The sequence below is a fragment of the Ammodytes marinus genome, assembly GCF_949987685.1.
Source record: "Ammodytes marinus genome assembly, chromosome: 7".
In the NCBI taxonomy this organism is placed as follows: domain Eukaryota; kingdom Metazoa; phylum Chordata; class Actinopteri; order Uranoscopiformes; family Ammodytidae; genus Ammodytes; species Ammodytes marinus.
In genome coordinates, this window is record NC_137211.1 from 19,359,652 (window position 1) to 19,381,459 (window position 21,808).

General features: G+C 40.1%; 2 protein-coding genes across 3 annotated transcripts in view; one reads left to right on the plus strand and one right to left on the minus strand.

Annotated features, from left to right (window-relative positions):
- Nucleotides 1–269: 269 nt before the first annotated feature.
- Nucleotides 270–6,636, plus strand: LOC307253173 (complement receptor type 1-like). The gene is made up of 11 exons (XM_080031072.1): nt 270–425; nt 530–730; nt 2,015–2,114; nt 2,199–2,272; nt 3,178–3,402; nt 5,022–5,216; nt 5,548–5,644; nt 5,770–5,843; nt 5,926–6,105; nt 6,201–6,389; nt 6,485–6,636. The coding sequence occupies exons 1-11, from the start codon at nt 371–373 to the stop codon at nt 6,508–6,510; spliced, it is 1,416 nt and encodes a 471-aa protein (XP_079887198.1). The 5' UTR covers nt 270–370; the 3' UTR covers nt 6,511–6,636.
- Nucleotides 6,637–6,715: 79 nt separating this feature from the next.
- scube3 (signal peptide, CUB domain, EGF-like 3) overlaps nt 6,716–21,808 on the minus strand; it is a 73,842-nt gene continuing 58,749 nt past the window's right edge. For both annotated transcript variants that reach the window (XM_080031071.1, XM_080031070.1), the window contains 14 exons: nt 20,212–20,328; nt 16,020–16,142; nt 15,753–15,869; nt 15,486–15,578; nt 15,253–15,369; nt 14,618–14,779; nt 12,512–12,715; nt 11,800–11,961; nt 11,545–11,712; nt 10,900–11,061; nt 10,616–10,813; nt 10,340–10,492; nt 9,846–9,925; nt 6,716–9,571 (listed from right to left, as the gene is read on the minus strand). In XM_080031071.1, the coding sequence (XP_079887197.1) occupies nt 9,419–9,571; nt 9,846–9,925; nt 10,340–10,492; nt 10,616–10,813; nt 10,900–11,061; nt 11,545–11,712; nt 11,800–11,961; nt 12,512–12,715; nt 14,618–14,779; nt 15,253–15,369; nt 15,486–15,578; nt 15,753–15,869; nt 16,020–16,142; nt 20,212–20,328 (2,009 nt within the window). In that variant the 3' untranslated portion in view covers nt 6,716–9,418. The remainder of the gene's footprint in view (nt 9,572–9,845; nt 9,926–10,339; nt 10,493–10,615; nt 10,814–10,899; nt 11,062–11,544; nt 11,713–11,799; nt 11,962–12,511; nt 12,716–14,617; nt 14,780–15,252; nt 15,370–15,485; nt 15,579–15,752; nt 15,870–16,019; nt 16,143–20,211; nt 20,329–21,808) is intronic.

Consider the following 21,808-nt stretch of genomic DNA (forward strand, 5'->3'; position numbering starts at 1 on the left):
TAATTATCCTAGAAGTTTTTGTTTTCTTTTTGTGTCTTACATGCAGTTCTTCAAAGTTTTAAAATATAGTTATAATTGATTTAATGTGAAGATCTGGAAGACCCTTTGCAACAAAAAAAAAAATATATATAATAATGTATCATTTGAGCTTGGTATGGCATGTTAAACCCTTTTTGTTTTGTTTGGTGCCTGTATGTGTCTACCCTCCTGTACTCTTCTCATGTGATGTCAGTGAACGTGTCATGTCAATCAGCTGGTCTCCTGGGCTGAGCCACCCGTCCTCTATAAATTGCTTCGTGAGATCCTCCTGCGGCCACTTGTAATCTGCGTTGAAGGATTTGTTTACACGCACGAGACACGGACGACAGACATGAGGAACGTCGGGAGGAGTATTCTGGTTTTATCGCTTGCCCTACTTGCTTCAGGTAGCCTACAAAACAAAAACAACAGCCTTAAAAAAAACTATCCACATGTTGAATTTTTTTATTGCTTTGGTATTTTAACACTTGATCTTCCTTTAAAAAAATAGCTCAAGTAGCAAAGAAATGTTCTGCACCATTGGAATACCCGCAAACCAGTCTTGCGAAGAGGTTCCCCCCCACACAGCGGTTCATCAGCGGGACGAAGGTGTATTATGACTGCGCAGAGGACTTCGCTCCATCCAGAGGGCTGCGCGCTGTGCAGTGCACTGCTCAGGGAACGTGGACCAAACTGTCTCTCAAATGCGAAAGTAAGTTTGCTACTTGGAACTATAGTTAGCCATCCAGTTCTGTGACGAAAGGGAAAAGAGATTGTTAATTTTTTTTCTTCTTCACTAGATTATTGATTTCGGGGATATATTCGCAAATCAGTTGTGCGATTAAACTGATTTGAGGTAGTAACAGTGCAGCTTGACACCCCCTAGCGACCATGTGGGAAACCTTTATTTTATTCCAACACAACAATCATACAGTATAGCCTAGAGAAAAAATAGAGTGAGAGAATACATAGATTTTTGTATTTTTCTATCTATTTTGTTTTGTACAGTAAGATGTGCTTATCTATAGCCTACCATTAGGCTACTGCTCCATCAATGAGAACAGACTTGAGTTGATTTGTTTGCTTTATAGTGCAAACCACAACTGTTCCAACACTACTGTGTCCTGATAAGAGTCAAAGAACCCCCCTCACACACACACACACACACACACACACACACACACACACACACATTCTCCACCAATGGAAGTAGTGTTGCTATTAGACTAAACTGTAAGATAATAATAATAATAATATTTAGAGTGTGAAAAATTCAGCTTGATAAAAAATTGATAAAACGGAATCTGTAAATGTTTTGGATTTGTAGTTAACATATTAATTGACTTAATTATGACTTATTAAGTAGCAGTGGCATTTGATATTAATTGAAAATACTTGAAAATAAGTGTATATTTTGAAATACCTGTGATTTGAATGTGTTTTTTCTCGTATGGTGGTAAAGTAGAACACTTGATCCATCAACAGGTGCTTGATTTTCATGTATTCCCTACTTGTGGTGGAAAATCAGCTGAGAGACTAAAGATAACAATTGTGGAGATGGATATACTGTATAAGGAGTATCATTTAAGAAGTGAATTCTTGGTGTGAACAGCGTGTTCGTCCTTGAAGTGATAAGCAGGGCAGCAGAATGAAAATGTATCTATCGGCAACAGTGTGTATACCATCCCAGCAGGAATGTATTACCAATACATTCTAAATTGGCAACAGTAAACCAGTGCAAAAATTATTTTCCCAACCTGGAGAATCTATATAGATATTTCACACATTGAATTCAGAGCACAACGTATATTAAAAGAGCCAACAAATGTTAGTGTTTAAGCTCAAGAAACAATCGAGCAGACCAGACACTTTTCACTGTTTTCAGAAATCACATCGTAAAAATACAATTTATTCATTCTTCTTCATTTGGCTTATCACATTTCAGTCTTGATTCCTGTTTTGAATGGCCATGTTCCCTCTGTCTCATTTCTAACAGAGAAATCATGTGGCTATGCCGGGGATCTACTTAATGGCCAGTTAGATTATGAAGGGAATTCCTTCATCGGGGAGAAGGCTAATGCTGTATGCAACAAGGGGTGAGTTGAAGCCTGAAGGAACTTGTACAGAATTAGTGTCTTGAGTTTGTATTTTAACTCTACAGTTTATGTCCATGCTGATAGATACACTCTGAAAGGACCCAAATACCTGATCTGCAAGAGGGATGGATGGTCTGGTGAATTCCCATCTTGTGAAGGTGGGCAACGGCACGTACATCACAACGTTCTTACTCAATCATCATACCAATTCATACCAACCAATACATAATTGTACACTCTGTGACTGCCACACCTGCTGAACAGGTATGCAATCGTGTTGTGATAAGACTGAGTAACGTCTGCCTGAATGGATTAAGGGATCAAATCACATACTGGCATCATTGTAATTGCTCATTCACTGAAACAGATTTTCCATTGTACTAAAGAAATTGCGAAATAATTTAGGTGTTCATTCGAAAGTAATGCGTAATGTGCAATACATTTTTTTAAATAAGCAAGTCGTGCATTTGGATTTTGTATGTGTCAGACATGAGACAATATGAACATTTCCAGTCATCGTCATCGCTATTGTGCGTCACATTCAAACAGATATTCCATTCTACTAAAAAAAAAGTTGTGAAATATTTTGTTCTACATCGTGAGGTTGTGTGAAAGGATGGGACGATTGTAACATTTCAGGTCATGATTATCCTGGCCAACATAATTGTGATTCATCATATTGTCCTGATGATAATCATCAAACTATTCTTATAAGTCTTTCAAATGGCTCTTAAATTGAATATTTTATATTATTATCCTTTTTTTATCGCAATAGTCTCAAGACCTTAATCTATGTACTGGCACATTTTCCTCCAAACAGGATTGTGAGTTGCAGACATTGTCTTTATAATCTTTAAAGTTATAGATACTTGGATGATAGGAATTTCTGCATTAAAAACAAACAAACATCAAAATAAAAGCACAATACATAAGAACAAAGAAAAAAATCCACCTTCTAAAATGAAAAGTTACACATCCTAAAACACCTTTTTAACCTTTATCTAAAAGCCACAAGTTTCTATCTAAAAATGACCTGTTAACATATCATTTTGAATGTCTTCAGAGGGAGAGGCCACCTGCTCCAGCCCCACCGTGGTCAACTCTGTGAGCAGTGGAGGAGGTGTCTCTGTTTCCCAGGTGGGAGACCACGTGACCTTCACCTGTAGTCAGGGCTTCCAGCTGGATGGAGCTCAGAAGATCAGCTGTGGTCCAGACGGACAGTGGCAGCCTCAGCCTCCGCGCTGCCTGCCTTCACCTGATGATAAAACTCTGCTAGCCGATAAAGAAAGTGAGTCAGTAGTTCTACTGGATTGCTAATTGTGTGTGTTTGTTTTTGTCTTAAAAGGTAGTAGTAGTAGATTTTATTTGGACATGGACATGACAATGTCATTGGACGAACCAGATGCATTGTTTACATTGTGTTAGCATAAATGCTAGTTTACAACACCTGTCCACAGGAGGCTTTTTTAAAAACAACAAAATAAACTAAACAAAACAGAAACAAGATCAAATACTGATAAAACAATGATAACTAAAAGATTAAAAATGCAGTATACAATAGAATACAGAGCAGCAATATAATGAGTCAAATATATATATATATATATATATATATATAGGCTACGTAGAGTAAAACAAAGGCAGCATGATCAAACAATAAACCAGTTGTAAATTATTTGTGTGAGCACTGTTGATTTGATTTGAGCCGTTGTTTAAGTTCTCTGTTAAAACTATTAGTCTCTAGTTTTAGACTAGTGGGCAAGAGGTTCCACAGTTTTGCCCCCTTTGCAGAGAAAACAGACTGACCGAAATATGTCTTGTGCATTGGAACAAGACAATCACCATTGATGGAGGCTCGTGTATTTGCCCGACGAGAGCTTTGACGTCTGATGGCCAATTCAGACAACAGTGGTGACATGGTTATTTACACACTTGAAAAACAATTTAAGATTACTCAAATTAATAAAGTTATCAAAGGTGAGAAGGTTGTGTGTTCTTAGAATGCCACAGTGATGCCATCTCATGGGTTTCCGGTCCATGACTTTTATTGTCTGTTTGTATATTGAAAAGATAGGTTTTAATGTGGTAGAAGAAGTTTGTGACCATGATGTGATACAGTATGACAAATGAGAAAAAATCATTGCGTGCATAAATAATTTGGCCGTTTGACATGACAAGTCCCTTCTTATAAAACGAAAACAGTTTAGATTTAGTTTGACCTTCTTTGCAACATACTTAACCTGCGTAACAAATTTTAAATTCTTATCCAGGATGATGCCCAGATATTTTACTTCATTTACTGATTAAATTAATTCATTTTTGATCCGTACCTCAAAAACATCGGTGACAGGTCTATTACGGATGGAGACGGTTTTCTTCACATTAATGGTCAACTGAGACAGCTCAAGCCATTTTGAAATGCTGAGTAATGCTTGTGGCAGGTGCTCACCTGCTAAACTTGGTGTTTTACTGGACACATGGATAACAGTGTCATCAGCATACATTTGACAGTTGGACCCCGGACAGCAGTTTGGTAGGTCATTGATATACATAGAAAACAACAGTGGACCAAGTACAGACCCTTGCGGAGTCAGCGATTCTGGAGAAGGCTTGTTGTCGAGATAACTTTTTGACAAAATCGGTGAATATCTCGTCAACCTCCGTTATCTGTCCGTGCTGTGTGCGCTGGATAAAAAGAGAATCGGTGTTAATACACAGCCTAGGCTCTGTAAACGGGCATGTTGCATGTAAACTGATTTTGACAAAGTGATTTTTGACAACAAGCGTTCTCCAGAATCGTAGTTTTTTAATAAACTGAGATGATGAAAACATTCCACCTTTTTAAAAGGCAGATGTACAAAGTTTGTTTCTATAACTGACCCTTTCCTCTCTTTCAAATCTGTTCAGCAGGTGGATGTGGTGTGCCTGTGTCCGGCATGAACTCCAACGTGCACCTTGCTGACAAGTTCATCAAAGTGACATCATTCGGCTCTGGTGACAGAGTGCAATACGTGTGCAACATTGGACACATTCAAACAGGCGGCAGTCGCTTTCGCAAGTGTATCAAGGGGAAGTGGACGCCACTGCAGATGAGATGTGAACGTGAGACTTTTCGAGTCCTTCAGTCAAGCCTTTTTATTTAAAACTTTATACAACAATTTGACTATCATTGTCATAGATTACCTAACTCAAGCAAGAGGCGGGTTTAAAAGGAACACAGACAGAAACATGTCAAACTCTGGTGTCCTTGATATGTAGTTAATGCAGTAGGACTACTGTGGCCCTGTGGAGGTCGGTTGACTTCCTTTATAGTCCAGCTGACACAGTCACCTTTTGATGCACTGCATATACAGTAAATATATAAACTATATTTAACAAGGTGAGAATGACCTGTTAAAACTCTTGAACTTTATCTTTTTCATGCTCAAAAAAGGAAAGTCATGTGGCCATGCAGGGGACATTTTGAAAGGACAGTTTACATACACTGGAGTAGAGTTTGGAGACTCTGCTACAGCCGTCTGTGATGAGGGGTGAGGAAAAAAAGAACTTTTTTATACTGCACTGCTTTTTTACATATAATTATTCTTCCCACTTTCCCAAGACTATGATTTGTCCCTCAATGAAAATTTAATTTTTACATTCATCCTTTCATCAGGCATCGTCTCGTGGGACAGGCAACCAGAAACTGTCTGAGTAAAGGCTGGGATGGACGCGTTCCCGTGTGTGAAGGTGTGGTGAGCGTCCATAGCATTGTTTTAATTTCCCCTTCCACTTTCATTAGTGCCAACACTGCTGTATGTATCTCTTCCAGCTGTGGAGTGTGACCCTCCGACAGAGGCAACCGATGCAGAGATGACAGGCCCTGAGGAGCCATCTTACACATACAAGACTGTGATTGGCTATCAGTGTAGAGCAGGAACCCTCATTGGACAAAGGGAGATTTGGTGTACCAAGGATGGAACATGGAGCGCTCCTCCTCCAACATGCGAAGGTCCTTAATGCTATAGTGACAACAACAGTTTAAAAAAAATCTTTATACATTATATCCCTTTTCTTTTTTAAACATTAGCTCTTTTTCCTCTGTAGAAAAAACATGTAAATCTCCAAATGTGCCCGACGCCCGCTGGACTGGACCTCAGAATGTAGTGTATCAGTACAGGGAGATGATATCAATCGTGTGTAACCGTGGCTACATGAGGACTGGCCCCAACACTGTTACCTGTGCAAGTAATGGCCAATGGTATCCTAACCTTCCCCAATGTACACTCCTCCCATGTAAGTAATCAATTCTTGGTTTGAATGAGATATTATTGACATTATTCGTTTTACAACAGTTTTTAAAAAATTATGATTTCCACCTGTTATTTCAGCACGTCGCACCATCAGGAGGGGCTAATGCACAAGCTGAAATGTGACACTTCGATAATCACCAGCACTCAGTGGAGAAAGAAAATAATGGTCTAATAAGCAAATCTGTGCAACGTTTTCCGGTAAAAAAAATAAAAATATTCTTTATACAATCCACCTTATTAATATTGCACTAATGTTGAGATTTGATCTGCTGGTAGAACTCGTATAAATTCATTATACAGACATTAAAATGTTTGAAATGAAGCTGAAGTACAGTATGTTTATTTCGGTAAGTGTTCTGGGCAGTAACAAGTACAAACTTGTTTCATTCACCATTTTTTGTACATAGATTTTTTTTTTTATATTTTCCTTTTTTTAACAGTTGATAATGTTATGTGTATCATCTCTATAGACTAAACGGTGAGTGAGCATTTCATGAACAAACAAAGCTACAAGAAAATAAGAACACCAATTCCATTCATTTTTAAAAAGACAATACAAAATCCAGACATTATTTTTTTTTTTACATGAGCAATTACAATTCAAGTGCAAATATCATTATCAACTCTATGATACATCATAGCAAACTCTCCATAAAAGGCAACAATAAAAAACAAAAGTATCGGGTCGCAGGAGAAGAAGCTGATTCTGTTGGGAGGGGGCGTGGGGGGGATTTTTGTGGGCAGATTGAGCGTACATGGACATATTGGAAACCAGATGAACATAATCTGACTGAAGTTATTCATTTCAAACAGACATGAGTTCTCCATGGCTTGGCCCAGCATCAAGTTTGACAACTTGGTGGAAATCCCTTTTGTGTCATCCTAGGGTTTGGGTATTTAAAAATACCATTTAACGCACTATACAAAGTGTATCATTTCCCTTATTTCTATTTACATGACTGGGGACAAATCATACTGCCCTGAAAAAATGAATTCTATGTCAAGTTCATTTTATTTTAGGAGGGATGAATGTACAGGTTTAGGGGTTGGGAATATTATTATACTGACTGCAGTGGTGGTGGTGATATCACTTATATATTCACTTTACTTTGAGAAATATGTATTCACTTTCTTTCTGAAAGAGTCATTCCTGTTGTCACTGGTGAGATTGCTAGGAAACAAAGTGAAGACTTTGTTTTTTCAAAGTAAAAACACGAGTGGCGTCAACATCTTAGACTCGGCCAGAGGGCGAAAAAGCGAATACTTCTGTCAAACTATTCCCTCCACTATTTTATCCTAGGGTGAAGTAAAGGTTGCTTAGGTTTTTACGAAACTCATTTTACCCTGTTTTGGCTCTGTTTTTAAAATCAACCCGAATTTTTTTTTTACACACAATACTAATAATAGTTTTTATTTTATCTTTAACAGACTTTCTTAGCATTTCTCTAATTAGGAGAATCACCTTCAGCCCATAATGACGGATAAATATATAATACAATGAGTCGACAAGAGCAGCCTAAAAACACATTTCACAAGCTTTGTTTGGGGGGTGGGGAGGGGGGAGGGGTAGTGTCACAAAATGGTGTAACCTAAATTTAAGGTGTGTTATTTTCATTCATTGCACTTTGTACTACAAAAGGTAGGATGACGTGTTTGGAATTTAGTGCACAGGAAAAAAAAGTGACACGCCCTTTTTTTCCATGGGGCAGTCTTTGGAAGAGCTGTCTTCATTGGGACAGAACGTTATGTGGGCGGTGTGTTTGAAAAGGGCTGGGGTGGGGGCTTTCTTTGGATTGGAGACGGGTGGGCCGAAAGTGATTTTAAGGGGGAGTCCTGCGTACGAATAATTAGGATCAAAGAAATTCAACCCTCGTCTAATTTTTATTTTCATTATTTACAAGATTGAAATATTAAAAAATTAAAATAAAAATGGTAGTCCACGAACAGGCGATTTGTGAGATTAATCAACTTAACTGTGTGTAAGAACTAAAGTATTTCAGGTGTGGAGCTTCCTTTTGTTTTAAACCTACAGACTATTAGTGAATAGAGAAAGACAATATGAGATTGAAGAATTAAAGTGACCATTTTAAAAGCAGCAAACATAATGTTCCTCAAAGACATTTCTTTCTATCTCTCTCTCTCTCTCTCAGAGACATGTTCCACTAGACATCACATTATCTCATTTCTGCGGTTCTCACAATTATTAGTTTGTTATTTATCTCCCAAATGTCCACTATGTTCCCGGAATGATAAACTGCCTTGTTTTTGTATTTGCTTTCAGTTGAATCTTCAAATAAAAAATAAAAAGCAAAAAAGGTTATCTTGAGGTTGGAAAAAGTCGGTACAGTCTCAAACGAAAAAAAACAAACAAAACATAGATGAACTGTTTTAACAGTAAAACCCTTGGAAACTGCTCTAAGAGCTCAAATATAGTAAGGCTTTGAATGACGTGGAACGCAGCTGTGACATGAGCCTAACAACAACCGCTCCCTCCTGGAGGACAGCACACAGACACTGAAGATGGAACCAGGGTTAGACAACACTCACACAACACTTACAGTCACACTTAATGGTAGGAGTCAGAGCTTAGAACGCTCATTTAAGCAAACACAATAGCAAGCTCTATCAAGCTCAAACCGCGCACACAAGTCACTCCTACTGTCTGAAAATAGGCCTTTTCTATCGTTTGTTGTTGATGGTTTCATTGCACAACACAACAGAAACCAGACCCACTCACATACTCCACATCATCCCCACTGAACTGCTCGCGATTTGCAGACCTGCGCTGAGAGGGAACCGACACAAAACCTAAAACACAAATGATTTTTTTTTTCAGTATTTCTCAGGTCTGCATAGTGTTTATTGTCAAAGCCTATGGAAAATAATAGGGTAAACATACTGGTATGTTTTGTGTTTTTTTTTAAGTCCAGTGAGAGTTACGAGTTGCCGGGGGAAACAGGGTGGTGGTGATGTCGATGTCACGATCCGGTGCTTGAGCCGCTGTGGGAGCTTTTACTTGTAAGGTCTCAGGAAAGCTGAGACTTTGCTGCTTATGAGGCGTATGAAGGAGCGGGGAAGCATCTCGTTGGACTCCCGAGTGGTGTACTTAAAGTAGTTGTTTGGGTGAGCCAGCACGTCAAAAAGAGTCTTAATCAGTTTTTTATCCTGCCGGGGGAAGAACATACAGGTGTGAACTGATTTAGTTTGAATAACATTTGAAACTTTTCACGCAATGCTGGAATAATAAAATGACTCACCAGCAATATGACGACAAAAACAAATCTTTTCAGTGTGTGTTAACGACATCATGGTTTAGCCCATCAATACTGCTGATGTGCAGTTTATTGCTTCACTAAATCACCTCTCCCACGTGACCCTAATGTAGTTTTAAATAAATGAAGCCAGAAAATAAACACGTGAGAATAATCCAACTGCTCACCTTGAGGATTTCTTGATGGTTTTCAGAGGCGTAGAGTCTTCCATCTCGCACTATGTCCTCTACCAGCTGTTCATAGTCCTCTGGATTTATAGAAACGACACGAGGTACAGTTACTACCAGTCACCTCATGAAAGGCTGAGAACAGGCCATGTGTGTCTAAAACTGCTAAGGTGGTGAAATAATATACACAGGCATCTGCAGTTTGGGCAATATTCTACATGTATTTTGCACTTCCCATCTGATGGTTTTATGTCTTTTGTGAAGCCCTTTGTAAGTAGCTTTATAAATAAATACTAACAAAACTAATTTTAGGGTTCTTCATAAAAAAAGATTTATGAGAAAAAAGGTAACTGGACAATATAAGGATATCATCATTGGAGATTTTAAAATTGCCATCTCTGTGTCCAGTATAAGTCGGGCTATAGTTGTATGTTAGCATCATAAAAAACATATGAAATGGTGTGTGTGATTAAGGAGCACAATACAGTACTCACCATCATAAGTAACATAGGGGATCTGAAAGCCCCTGGCGCTGTTTGCCTCATTGGACTTAAAGTTAATCCAGAGACGTCTGGAGCGAGCTGTGAAGGCGATGGGCCGCTCATACGTCTGACACGTCTCGTAGGTGGTGATGGATGTGGCTGACCCTAGCAGGGGCACAGAAAGGACAATGGTCATAAACCAGGTTTTCTTTTGCTCCCTTGTATGGTGCTTGTATATTTACATAATATACACTCAACTCCACTTAAACCAGATAGAGCAACACTCACAGTTCTTCCTCATAACCAGCACGTCGCCACACTCGTCCTCTGACGGCAGGAAAATCTCCGGCACCACAATAAGGATCTTGCGCTTGCTGGGCGGGTTGATGTTCCAAATGCACTCCACATTAGCAGGATAATTACCGGGATAGTTGGGTGACTCAATGTAACCCATGAATTCGCCCATCTCGCCGCCACATTGCCTGTCTAGACGCACACAAACAAAAGAGATTAGTTTTCCGGCTCATGATTGGGAAATCTGCAAACACAAAAACAGTAATTTTCGTACTCACTCTTGCACTGCGAGACACTTGTTGCACCATCGAAATCAGAGGTGGTGTTCCCGGGGCATGTGATACAGTAGTTCTGTCTAAACTCTGTCTGATAGGTCCCCACCGGGCAGCGGATGCACCTGTGTACGGTGGTGTTGTAGTAATGACCTGGAGAACACTGAACTACAGCGTGGAAAAGAAGGGTCAAGTTAAGTGGGGAAGGTTTTGCATAATATTGGAGTGCATTTTATGTATATATTTGGCTTTTTAAAGCTATGGTGTGTAACTTTTTCATATCTATGAATGTTGGTTACATTCCAGCCTTCGCCAAATGAGTTGACACAAAGTTGATTAAGCCCATCAGCTCAACAAAAACTCTCTCTGTATTTCTCAGTATGGCAGCGTTTAAAAAGTGGTGTCGTGTCACCCACCGAAACTGGCGCAGGAGCTCAGAAAAAATTTCAAGAAACACCCAAGAAATGTTTCAGTTGTTGATTCTGCTGCTAGGAAAAAACCCCGGCGTACAGCAGAAGGTATAAAATCAATGCGCGATCAGAGAAGGCTTACCTAATGTAGGTATCGACAGTGCTGTTTTAAAAAGTCATGGGGGGCGAAAGAAGTTACGAAGTGTAGCTTTAAAAAAAATAAAAAATAGCACAAGCTCACCTTTAACTTCACAATCATGGAAGGAGCTTGCACCTTCCCGCTTGGTGCTTAGCCCCCCACCACAGGGGAAGCACAGGGTCCTACCCAAATCTGTCTGGTAGGCTCCTGTAGGGCACGGCTGACAAGGTTTGAAGCCATCGTTGGAGAAGTAACCCGTTGAACACTGGCCTGGATGGGATTTTTTCAGAAGGTTAATTAAGGACACGTCACAGGAATCAGCACATGTTTAACATGGTCCATGGGATTGTAACCTACCTGCACAGCTGGAGATGTTGCGCGCCCCAACAGGCCCATGGCCGTCACTTCCAGGGCAGAGGTCACAGGCCAGCTGTCCCTCCTTCTCCTGGAACGTTCCCGGTGGACACTGAACGCAACGCTCCTGCTCACCGTGGTAGTAAGACCCAGGCAAGCATCTGACTGAGAGAACATCCACAAACGGCTCCGGTCAGAGACGGCACACACATACTACTTTAATCAATTAATCAACAAATATATCTTTATGTAAATGCAAACATTGAACTCTTGTTTTCTCAAATTATTTGGTTGATGCACTTGATCAAGTGAACTCGAATAAACAGATATACAATGGCCACCTTACTAGTTATACCTGTACAATCTAAAGCAAGGGTGTCAAACTCATTTTCACAAAGGGCCACTCTACGACATGATAATCACACTAAGGGCCAGACATGTCGTTTACATGGAAATGTGTAATTTTCAGTTCTATAAAAAAGAGGTGTCGAAATTTGAGTTAAAAAAATGTGCTTCTCCCTATTGAAATACAGGAGAGGAGCAGATTATTAGAAAACATATCTCACTATTATGCAGTCCAGGACAACACCATCACTTCCTAAACCATAATAGTAATAGTCTGCCATTGCTTTTACAGTTCTCAAATCTAGTAGATTTAGGACATCAAAGTAAAACCAGCTCATATAAGACTCCTGGTCCAGCTCTGGGGTCTTACCACATCGGTCCCTGTCCCTCTCCCAGCCCGGCCCACAGTTCTCCTGGTTGGAAACGGCCTGAGGGAGTTTCTGAGCCACCTCGTATTCCAAGCCAGCCACTCTGATCAGGAAGCGCTCCTGGTTGATGGACTTCTTCAGAGCCTTGATATACGTCTTGACCTGCTTCTCCATGCGCTGCCTCAAGCAGCTGAGATTACAACTCCCTGTTTATTGGGTGAATACAACACACTGTGATTTATATTTTAAGATTTAATAGTAAAATATTAGCCATTACCGGGTGTTGTAAAAACATTTACATAACAAATCGAGGTTTTGGAACAAAAGAAACATAAGTTATAGGGGAAGGTGGGGTGATTTGTGCATTTTGGAAGTTGCAAAACCCCTTGTTTCTAGAAAACCGTGGAAGAAATTGGAAATGTGACCACATATTTAAGAAGAGCCATCCATTTGACTCATCCTGTAAAGAAGGGAGACACAAGGAATAAGATATAAGCACATTTAAGCTCAAAAAACTGTGTTTTGCCTTTCAAAGTAAAATTTCCATGATCAAGGTTTTTTGATTATTGTGTCTGAACAATTATAGACACGTTTGAAAACATTTGACACATGTTTTAGTGCTTTGGTATGCTACACTTTGAGTCTATATAGTTAGCACAATGTCAACCCTAAATTGCTGCATCATGCCTATTATCCAAAATTCTGGGGATGGGGTGATTTGTGCGCAAGGGCCTGGGTGAGTTATAAGTAAGTAAGTAAGTAAAATGTATTTATAAAAGCACATTTATGACAGTTTGCACTGTCCAAAGTGCTGTACATAGTGCATTCAGTAGGTAAACAATGAAGGTAAAATAACAATAACCAAAATAAAAGACGTAAAGCCCATACATCCACATAAACACAGATAGTAGTGCAGAGGTAAGTAAGTAGTGCAGAGGTTAATGGGGAGGAAACACCAGGGTGTACATATGGGTTTTGAGCCTTGATTTAAAGGCAGAAATGTAGGGGGAATCACATTTGTCAGGTGGCAGTTGGTTCCACAAGCACGGAGCAACTAGTGCAAAGTACATTTCTGAGAGTTGTGCCAGTGGCATGGCTGTATACGCTGGTCACCAAAAGAAAGTGATTGTCTACAGTAGCTCAGAAGAGAGTGACATCTCAATTCCACTTAACGACACCACTGATGAGAGTTCAGATGGCCAGAAAGATGATGATGGTGACTTTGTCATTGTGACACAATGACGCACAAATCACCCCACGTAGTGGAAATATAGCTTTCCGAAAGCTATATTTCTTAAACAGTTTATTCCAGATCCAAAGTTTTTATTGCCAGGGATGCACAACATCCTGAAATATATGTACATATTTGAGTTGGAGACATAACTGTCAAGGCCTCACTTTAAAATCACTTTGAGTAAAAAGTTGCACAAATCACCCCACCTTCCCCTATATATTTGGTGCAAATTCCTTTTTTTTTTTTTTTAATTTCATTTAACTTTTATTTATCCTCGAGAGACCAATTGAGGGGTGACCCTCATTTTCAATGACGTTGAGTTAAGTCGAGTTTTATATATCATTTTAAAAAGGTATTGATTAGTTCTATCACATGGTAAAATAATAACATCACTATACATATTACTTTTTGAAATTAAGGCTTAAACCATCAATTGAGTTTGGGGCAAAATAGGCGTAAGTGCACTGATCACAAAAGGCGTAAGTGTTAGTGAAGTGCATTATAAATAGGGTAAAAGAGCCAACATACGGAGGAATTGCAGAAAAGACCAACATTTATAGTACAGAACAAGTGTTATCAAATATGTTTGGAGAATATGATTAAGGAGAAAATATGGTAACACTTTATTTTAGTCATTATTTTTTCCTTTTTTTTCTATAAATATGAATTCCTTGAAGCCTAATCTTTACAAAAATAGAGATAGAGATTGCTTTCATACGCTGTTTTTTATTAAATAATTACAATCAATAAAAAAGTAATTTTTTTCTGTAATTTAAAATTCTGAAAATGTCGCTTACGCCCCTTTTGCGCCAAGCCCACAAAATAATAATAAAGTTGGGTGAATCTGGGTGTTGTTTTCAATGAGGAGACTGACCTGTAGTGTCTCCAGCCTTGACCTCGGCCTCCAGCTCCAGAGTAATGCGCGTCACCTCTTTGTTGGAGGGGTTGCGCGCTCGCCGCCCTTTAGTTTTCTTAGACGAATCACATTTGAGGTTTACAAACGTCACCAGGCAGTTGCTGCAGGGCTGCCCGCCTCCTGTGGACAACATGGGAGGAAATATACTGTATGAGATGGATCAGGACTCCCAGATCAGACATTAAAAACGATTCATTTTGATCGATGTATGAGAGGTACAGTAAGATCTATCATTTTCGAGGAATATATGAGTCAACGGGTAGCAGGGGGATCATTGGTAGTTATGTTCAGGCTGCAAATAACATTTTTTTTTGTATTACTAATTTATCTGCACATAATTTTTCTTGATAAATCAGCTAATTGTTTTTTTCAGACACAAAAAAGCCCATTCTTCAAACTGTCTAAAAACCCCAAATGTCAATCTAAATACAAAGAACAACGGCCAATCCTCACAATACTAATAAATGTCAGACAGAAAAAGAAAAGAGGAAAAAGAAAAATAATTCAATATCTCTCAGTTATGGCATATTACTCTTTGTATGTTTATGAATAACAACTTATTTACACGGCAGCACACCCAGATTAAGACTGACCTGGTCCAAGCGTCCGTCCTCTGTCCTCCGTCCTGCCGGTCAGCTTCGGGTGCAGGTGACATTTGGCGTTTTTAATCTTGAAAGAAGCCGTCTGCTTCACTGGAGGGGCCAAAGTCTCTACAGACAAACACAGCACAGTGACTAAGAGCCCACCACAACATCATACTGCTGCCACAGCAAACACAGGCTGTCTGTAATGTGTTTAATGATGGGAATGCAGAGAGGAAACAAACCTATGCAGCTCTGACTGCTGGAGTTGAACCTGGAGGGGGTCTTCCCTCTGAGGAGGGGGATACCACAGCTGACTGAGTAGCTGTTGTCCGACTCTGCACAAAGGGCACACATATACAAAAAGTTTAAAATGTTTTTTTTTTTTTAGAATTATATTTATTTTCCTCTTTTAGTATCAACATACCTGTTACATTATTCAATGTTGAATTACAAAAAAACGGAAATCTGTTTGATGTTTTGTGATTGCGCCATGTCTGTGGGTGACATACCTGCCAGATAGTGAGCCTTAGAGGCGCAGGTTAGGGAGCAGCTCTCTTTTTTGCCCGACTTGCTGCAGGTCAGAGTGGCCTTCGGTGCCACTAGTCCAGCAGGACATCTCACTATCTCTGAAGGGAAAATAAAAAACCAACACAGATTCAAAGACGGTTGACAGAGAAAGCTGAAAGAGTGGGAGAAATCACAGAAGCACTGGTACGATGAAGTGTGCTTTGATTGTGTCAGCAAATGAACCACTAGGGGGCAGTGCTGCTGCGTACCAACACAGTCTTTCCTGTTCCAGTGCAGCTTGTAGCCCGGTGGACAGGTACACTCGTAGCCTCCCTGAGTGTTGACGCAGCCGTACTTACAACCTCCACGGTTTATACTGCATTCATCAATATCTGTGAAGAAACATGCAAAGAAATAGTGCACATAAGTATCACTAAAAGGACACATTTGTACACAGCTACCATGTTTAATTGTTAAGACTTTAAAACATAAAGAAATACAAAGGGGAGGAAAATCATTTTGATTGAAACAATGTGGTCAGTCCAGAAAGATCTGGAGTCAATTTTTTGCTATTAACAAAAGGCACAGCTGTGAATGAGGAGTTCCTGAGAGGTCAGTTGACTTCATGCTGTCAGCGAGTCCCATTCTGGGAAGATTAATGTGTTGGCGTGTAAACAGAAGTGATTTCTGGTTTTTGATGTCGCCACATTCAATTTCATGGTCAAAACTTCTATTGCTCTTCGGCGGGGGGAAGACTTGTGGTGAGCAGTACATTATAATCACCTTTTCAAACACATGCTGAGTTTTAAAAAAAACAACTGAAAAGCACCCGGGATCCAGATGCAAGGCGGCCATTGACGCCAGACAGAAAATGAGTTTAGCCGAGCCCAGTCTGTGGACACAGCGGCGTAGACACCGGGAGAAAGACGGAGATAATGGCAGTGATGGATGATCTGGCCTGCTGATATGAAATGCTCTTCCTTGTCCCATTCAATTATTCACCCAGAATAAGAGCTGCCTGCCCTGCGTGCCTCTTTCACTCCCTAAAGAAGAAGATGATGACTTCATCAACACAATGCTTGGAAATGCTGCGAGGGACGAGCTGCTTATCCTCCGCATCAAAGCACTCAATTTAAAAAAAGGACAAAGAACTTTAATGAATGTCTGATGGAAGCCGAGCTCATCTGCCAGCAACTATTGTTTTGACTTTTCTGTTCCCTCCCTTACACTTGAAATCAAACCAGAAAGATGTATCCCGACCTTTGTACGGATCAGAGTCCGTTTTCACAGAAGAGAACAGAGATCAGTCAAAGAGCAAAAGAGAACCCAAACGAACAGAACAAAAAAGGACAAATTGAAATTTAGACTCAAAAATGGCTGTGTGTAATGGAGAGGAATTCCGGGATGGAATGGGGAGTTCATGGAAACATTGCCATCTTTGAATTTGAATGGTTTTTTGTGTGGTCATTGGCATCAACCACATTGTGAGGAACTATCCCTGAGCGCAATCTGGAAAGCTTTTACTGTATTTTTTTTTACCAATTAACTGTTAAGATATCAACTTAAACTCTGTGGTTTTGTGGGACTTAACTGTCTTTCTTACATCTTTGTATACGAACATTTGTCAGTACCACATGAAAACTTTTCTGCTGAGGTCAAAGCTGGCTGGATCAAAATGAGGTACGCTCAAAAACACTAAGTTTTTAGTCACAACTGTGTCTATATTTTTCTTACCAGATAAGTGTGGATTGTTTTGCTAGCTGAGTAAGGAGAATGGCTGGATAGACTCTCACTTAGGGAGGAATGTTGACAGGGCCTCGGCACAATGCTCGACGACTACAGGTCACCGACCTAATTGGGTTTGCTTAGGGTGAGTCTATTGTTAAACACTGAACACAGCTCGCCGGATTGTTTGGCAGCTATATGTTGCTTGATAAACCACACAGGGGAATAACATAACCTTGGTTATGGTCGGGAGTGAGAAAGTACAACAGCGGAGCGCCCGTAAATCTCCGGGGTTATCGCACAGTTCCGACAGCGCCGATGAAAAGCGAAGGGGGAAATCATTCATCACTGGCTCTCTCAACAATGGCACAGAGAGGGAGTCATTTAGGCCTGACCATCTTCTCCCCTCTCAGCAGCTCATTGCGGCCCAATCACGGTCCATCATGTGAGTAAAAGCTTTACAAATCCAATTCTACTGCTTTGTATTGCCCGTACTGACAGCTAATACAGCAGCCTATACAGTATGTGTGGACTGGATCCCATGTAACCTCTTAAGACCCATTCTGAAATACAGGTTGTGTAATTCTAACCATACATACAGGAGGAGGGCGGAAATAAAAGCAGCCCCTCACTCACAATATAATTCAATCCAGCAGCATTACAGACGTCTCTCCGACTCTGATTTAATTAAGGTTTTTATGAGCTTTTTAAAAAGGGTGATTTATATTACTGGGTCACTTTGATGGATTGCATGGTAATAATCTTTAGATGTTCTTGTTATTTTGTCCACCTCCAGCATGTTGCACTCGCATAGTAAGAGACTGTCAAAAGATACAATTCTACTTTTATGAGCCAGTGACAGTTGGGATACAGACAGGACACAGAGGGAAAAAAAGGACAAAACCTTATTTTTTAAATATTTATAACTGCATTGTTTGTACATACCCTAAAGATCGCATACAGTACATCTACACGTCATCGCTCTCTAGTCACATTACTATCACTTCTTTTCTACACTATTCTACACTCTGTTGCAACATATTCCGATCAGTAGGCCTGTCAAACTACAGATGAAGAAACACAGAACGAATCACTGCGAAGCTATGTTTTTCCGAGTACATATGCTGTCTCTCTCTCCCACTACTGCGAGGCTCGAGGCACTGGAGACAGCAGCAGATTCTAACTGCTGATACACACTCCATCAAAGGGAAGCCGCAACACCCTGATGTGCTGTGGCGGGGCCTTTTACTGCCTGCCAGGCAGATCTGACGCGCACCCGCACACACCTCCTCCTGACACCTACGGCTGTTTTCTGCTATCAGTTCCACACTGCAGTACACTGAGTAGTAGTACCTGCTAATGTTTGACAGATATAGTCATACTCCACTTTGAAGGATTAATGTTGTAGTCCATTAACTACAGGACAAACTTTCTTCACTTTACATTAGTTCCAACTGTAGCACAGTTTGTTAGCCTGATTTCCTGCTTTGCAGTCGGCAACCTGTTTCAGCTCATTTCAGTTTGAAACTTATAGGAGACTGACAACTGGCTTGATACAGACAATCCATCAGATTTGTTAAACCACATTAAGTAATGCATACAACCAAACTCAGAAGAGCAGAATCATGTAAATAGAATAACTTCAAATAAGCCATACTACAAAGTGCAAGTAGGCCTATGTGTAATTTTTGTTTTTACCAGTATCATATTCATAGCCAAGGTGCAGTCGAAAGAGTTGTGTTTTTAGCCTGCGGTGAAAAATGTGTAGACTTTCTTCTGTCTCAACTTCATAGCTAACACACGCCCATTGATGATGTCACAGTTCACAAGAAAGAACAGCTATATTTGTTTCCAGCTGAGAACCAACTTTTCAGATTCCGAATCAATATATTTTAGGTCTGAACAGTCCGGCCTGAGGTCTGAGAATGGAGCCTTGCCGGTGTCAAAGCCCCTTGTGAGGCTGTACTTGGGCATAGCTGTGCTTTGAGATGAATACTTACATCAGCATTCTAACAATCAAACAAAAAGACAATCCGCTAGCATGCTGACATTTAGTAGGTGTAGCATTCATCAAGTTCAGCAGCAAAGTTTAAGGTGTTGCATTCTTTTCAGGTTTGTGGAAAATCAACCAAAGTATCAGATAATCAGACCAGATGGTGGTGCTGCAAGAAAAGTAAATGGAACACCAAGTCATCTTGAGGGGGACATGAATGTTTGCATTTTCATGGAAATCAATACAAGAGTAAATACAATTCACTCACAGCCTGAAATATCAATATCATAATCGCTAAAGTCTTCACGATTGGCCCACTGGAGATCAGAATTGGACCAGAGTGGTGGACCGACCATCTGACGACACTGCCATCCTTAAGGCTTTGCTACCAGCATGTCTAAAAACTATCAACCGGCTCAAAAGCAAGAAACCAAATTAAAAGCCTAAAGCATGCTTTGGAAATAATAATAAGCAGTTATCTAAAGTATATAAAAGGGCTTAATTGTCAGCTAAAACAATCGGGTAGGGTACTTTTATTTACACAGGCTTTTGTTCAGAGCTGTATGTAAGCTGACAGGGGAAATTTAAATTACCATTGATGAGCTGTTATAAGTATAGTTGTGCCTTTCCTGACAAGAGCAATTAATAGTGGGTTGAAAAGAGGACGTGTGGGATGGAGAGAAAGAGTGAAAGACAGGAAAATGACATTGTAAATCAAGAGACAAGGAGACATGCTGGCTCACCTCCACAGTGGGCCAGGCCGTAGAGGACGTAGCCTTTATGACAGAGGCACTGGAAACTGCCGGCAGAGTTGACACAAAAGTGGTCGCAGGCGCGGTCAAAAGAGCACTCATCAATGTCTGTATAGAGAGAAAGATAGGCAGTTAGAAACTCAATATCAATCAGTTCAACAAATGACAAAAAACGGCTTTGAAATCCTCCTGTCATGGCAAATGTTCTGTTTTGATTTTTTCCCAGGCTGTATTGTGGTTATTGTTTGCCATGGATTGAAACGGGTCAAATCACGTCTTTCGAAAAGAATATGTCTTCTGTTTGGTTCTAGGTATAGTGGTTGACCTCCTGGAGTCATCCAGTTTTCCGTTTCAATGCTCTGAAATGTAAGTTTTCAGAAGTATTTTTAAAATAACAAGTAGACAAAGCAGGAGTCAAAAGAAAGTCTGTTCTTCACCTTATAATTGGGTCTCAGGGGCTGTTTTTTCTCTCCACATAGAACCTGCCAATCACTTTCCCCTTTTCTCCTCTTAACCATGGCTTACATGACCCAGTATTGTTAGAAACCCTGTAATCTTCCTATTGGAGGAAAAGTGCTTTAGAATTTGGCAATCTGAAGATGCTGGGTTTAGGTTAAAGTGTTGTGCTCGCTTGTTGGTCGAGACAGTGGTGGTTGAATACTCTTATGGGGGACACTCCAAGCGTTCTAGGTTGATTATGGGATGGCAGTTGCATCCAACAGAATTATTAAGAAACATTAGTGTTGTCTAAAATTAATAATTGCTTTGAGAAAATAATTTAACAAAAAAAAAAACGTGTTTAAAAATAAGTTAAAAAAATCAACAACCATGGAAGTATTTTGATAAATGTGACAGATGCAGATAGGGAAGACGGTTGCGTCAGCCTCATCACACCTGTCAATCAGCATTGAAAGCCTTTTGCCTCTCAAAAGCCCCTCCATCTTATCTTCTTGAGCTTTTCTGCTCTTTTACACAGGCATCCGAATACCTCCCTTAAATGTCACAGGCTCAAAGACCATATATGGACTGATACATCAAGCTACTGGAGATGGATGACATTTTGGTTTCATACGATCAAGATTTCCTTTTAATGTCAGCAATAATCCGTGTCAAACTTGTGCAGGGCATGCTGGGAGAAAATGGGAATGTACTATAACTTTTTTTGGATTGTACTCAAGGGCTAATTTGCGAGAAGATTTTACTTTGCAGGATTTTCCCAGGAATATGGCGCTTTCATCCACTACATCTGAAACTCCTCTGAGTTGTGAAGGAGTGCCAGCCACCATCAAACAGATGACGCAGGTATTTGTATAGCAATTACAGGACTATGGATAGATAATAGCTTGCCTTGAAGAGACTCGAAAGACAGACTGATAAATGTCTGCAGGGCTCCATAGAAAAATGTTCCACTTGTCGCACTGGTGCCACCAACTTTCTGAGATGGGCGCACCAGCACATGATTTGATCGCACTTCTTTTTCTTTTTTTTTTTTTGGTGCAGATAGGCATAGACAATCTCACATTCTTTGGTGGAGACGTAGTTGTCAACATCCATAACTACTGTGATGCTTAAAAAAATGCTTTCTGAT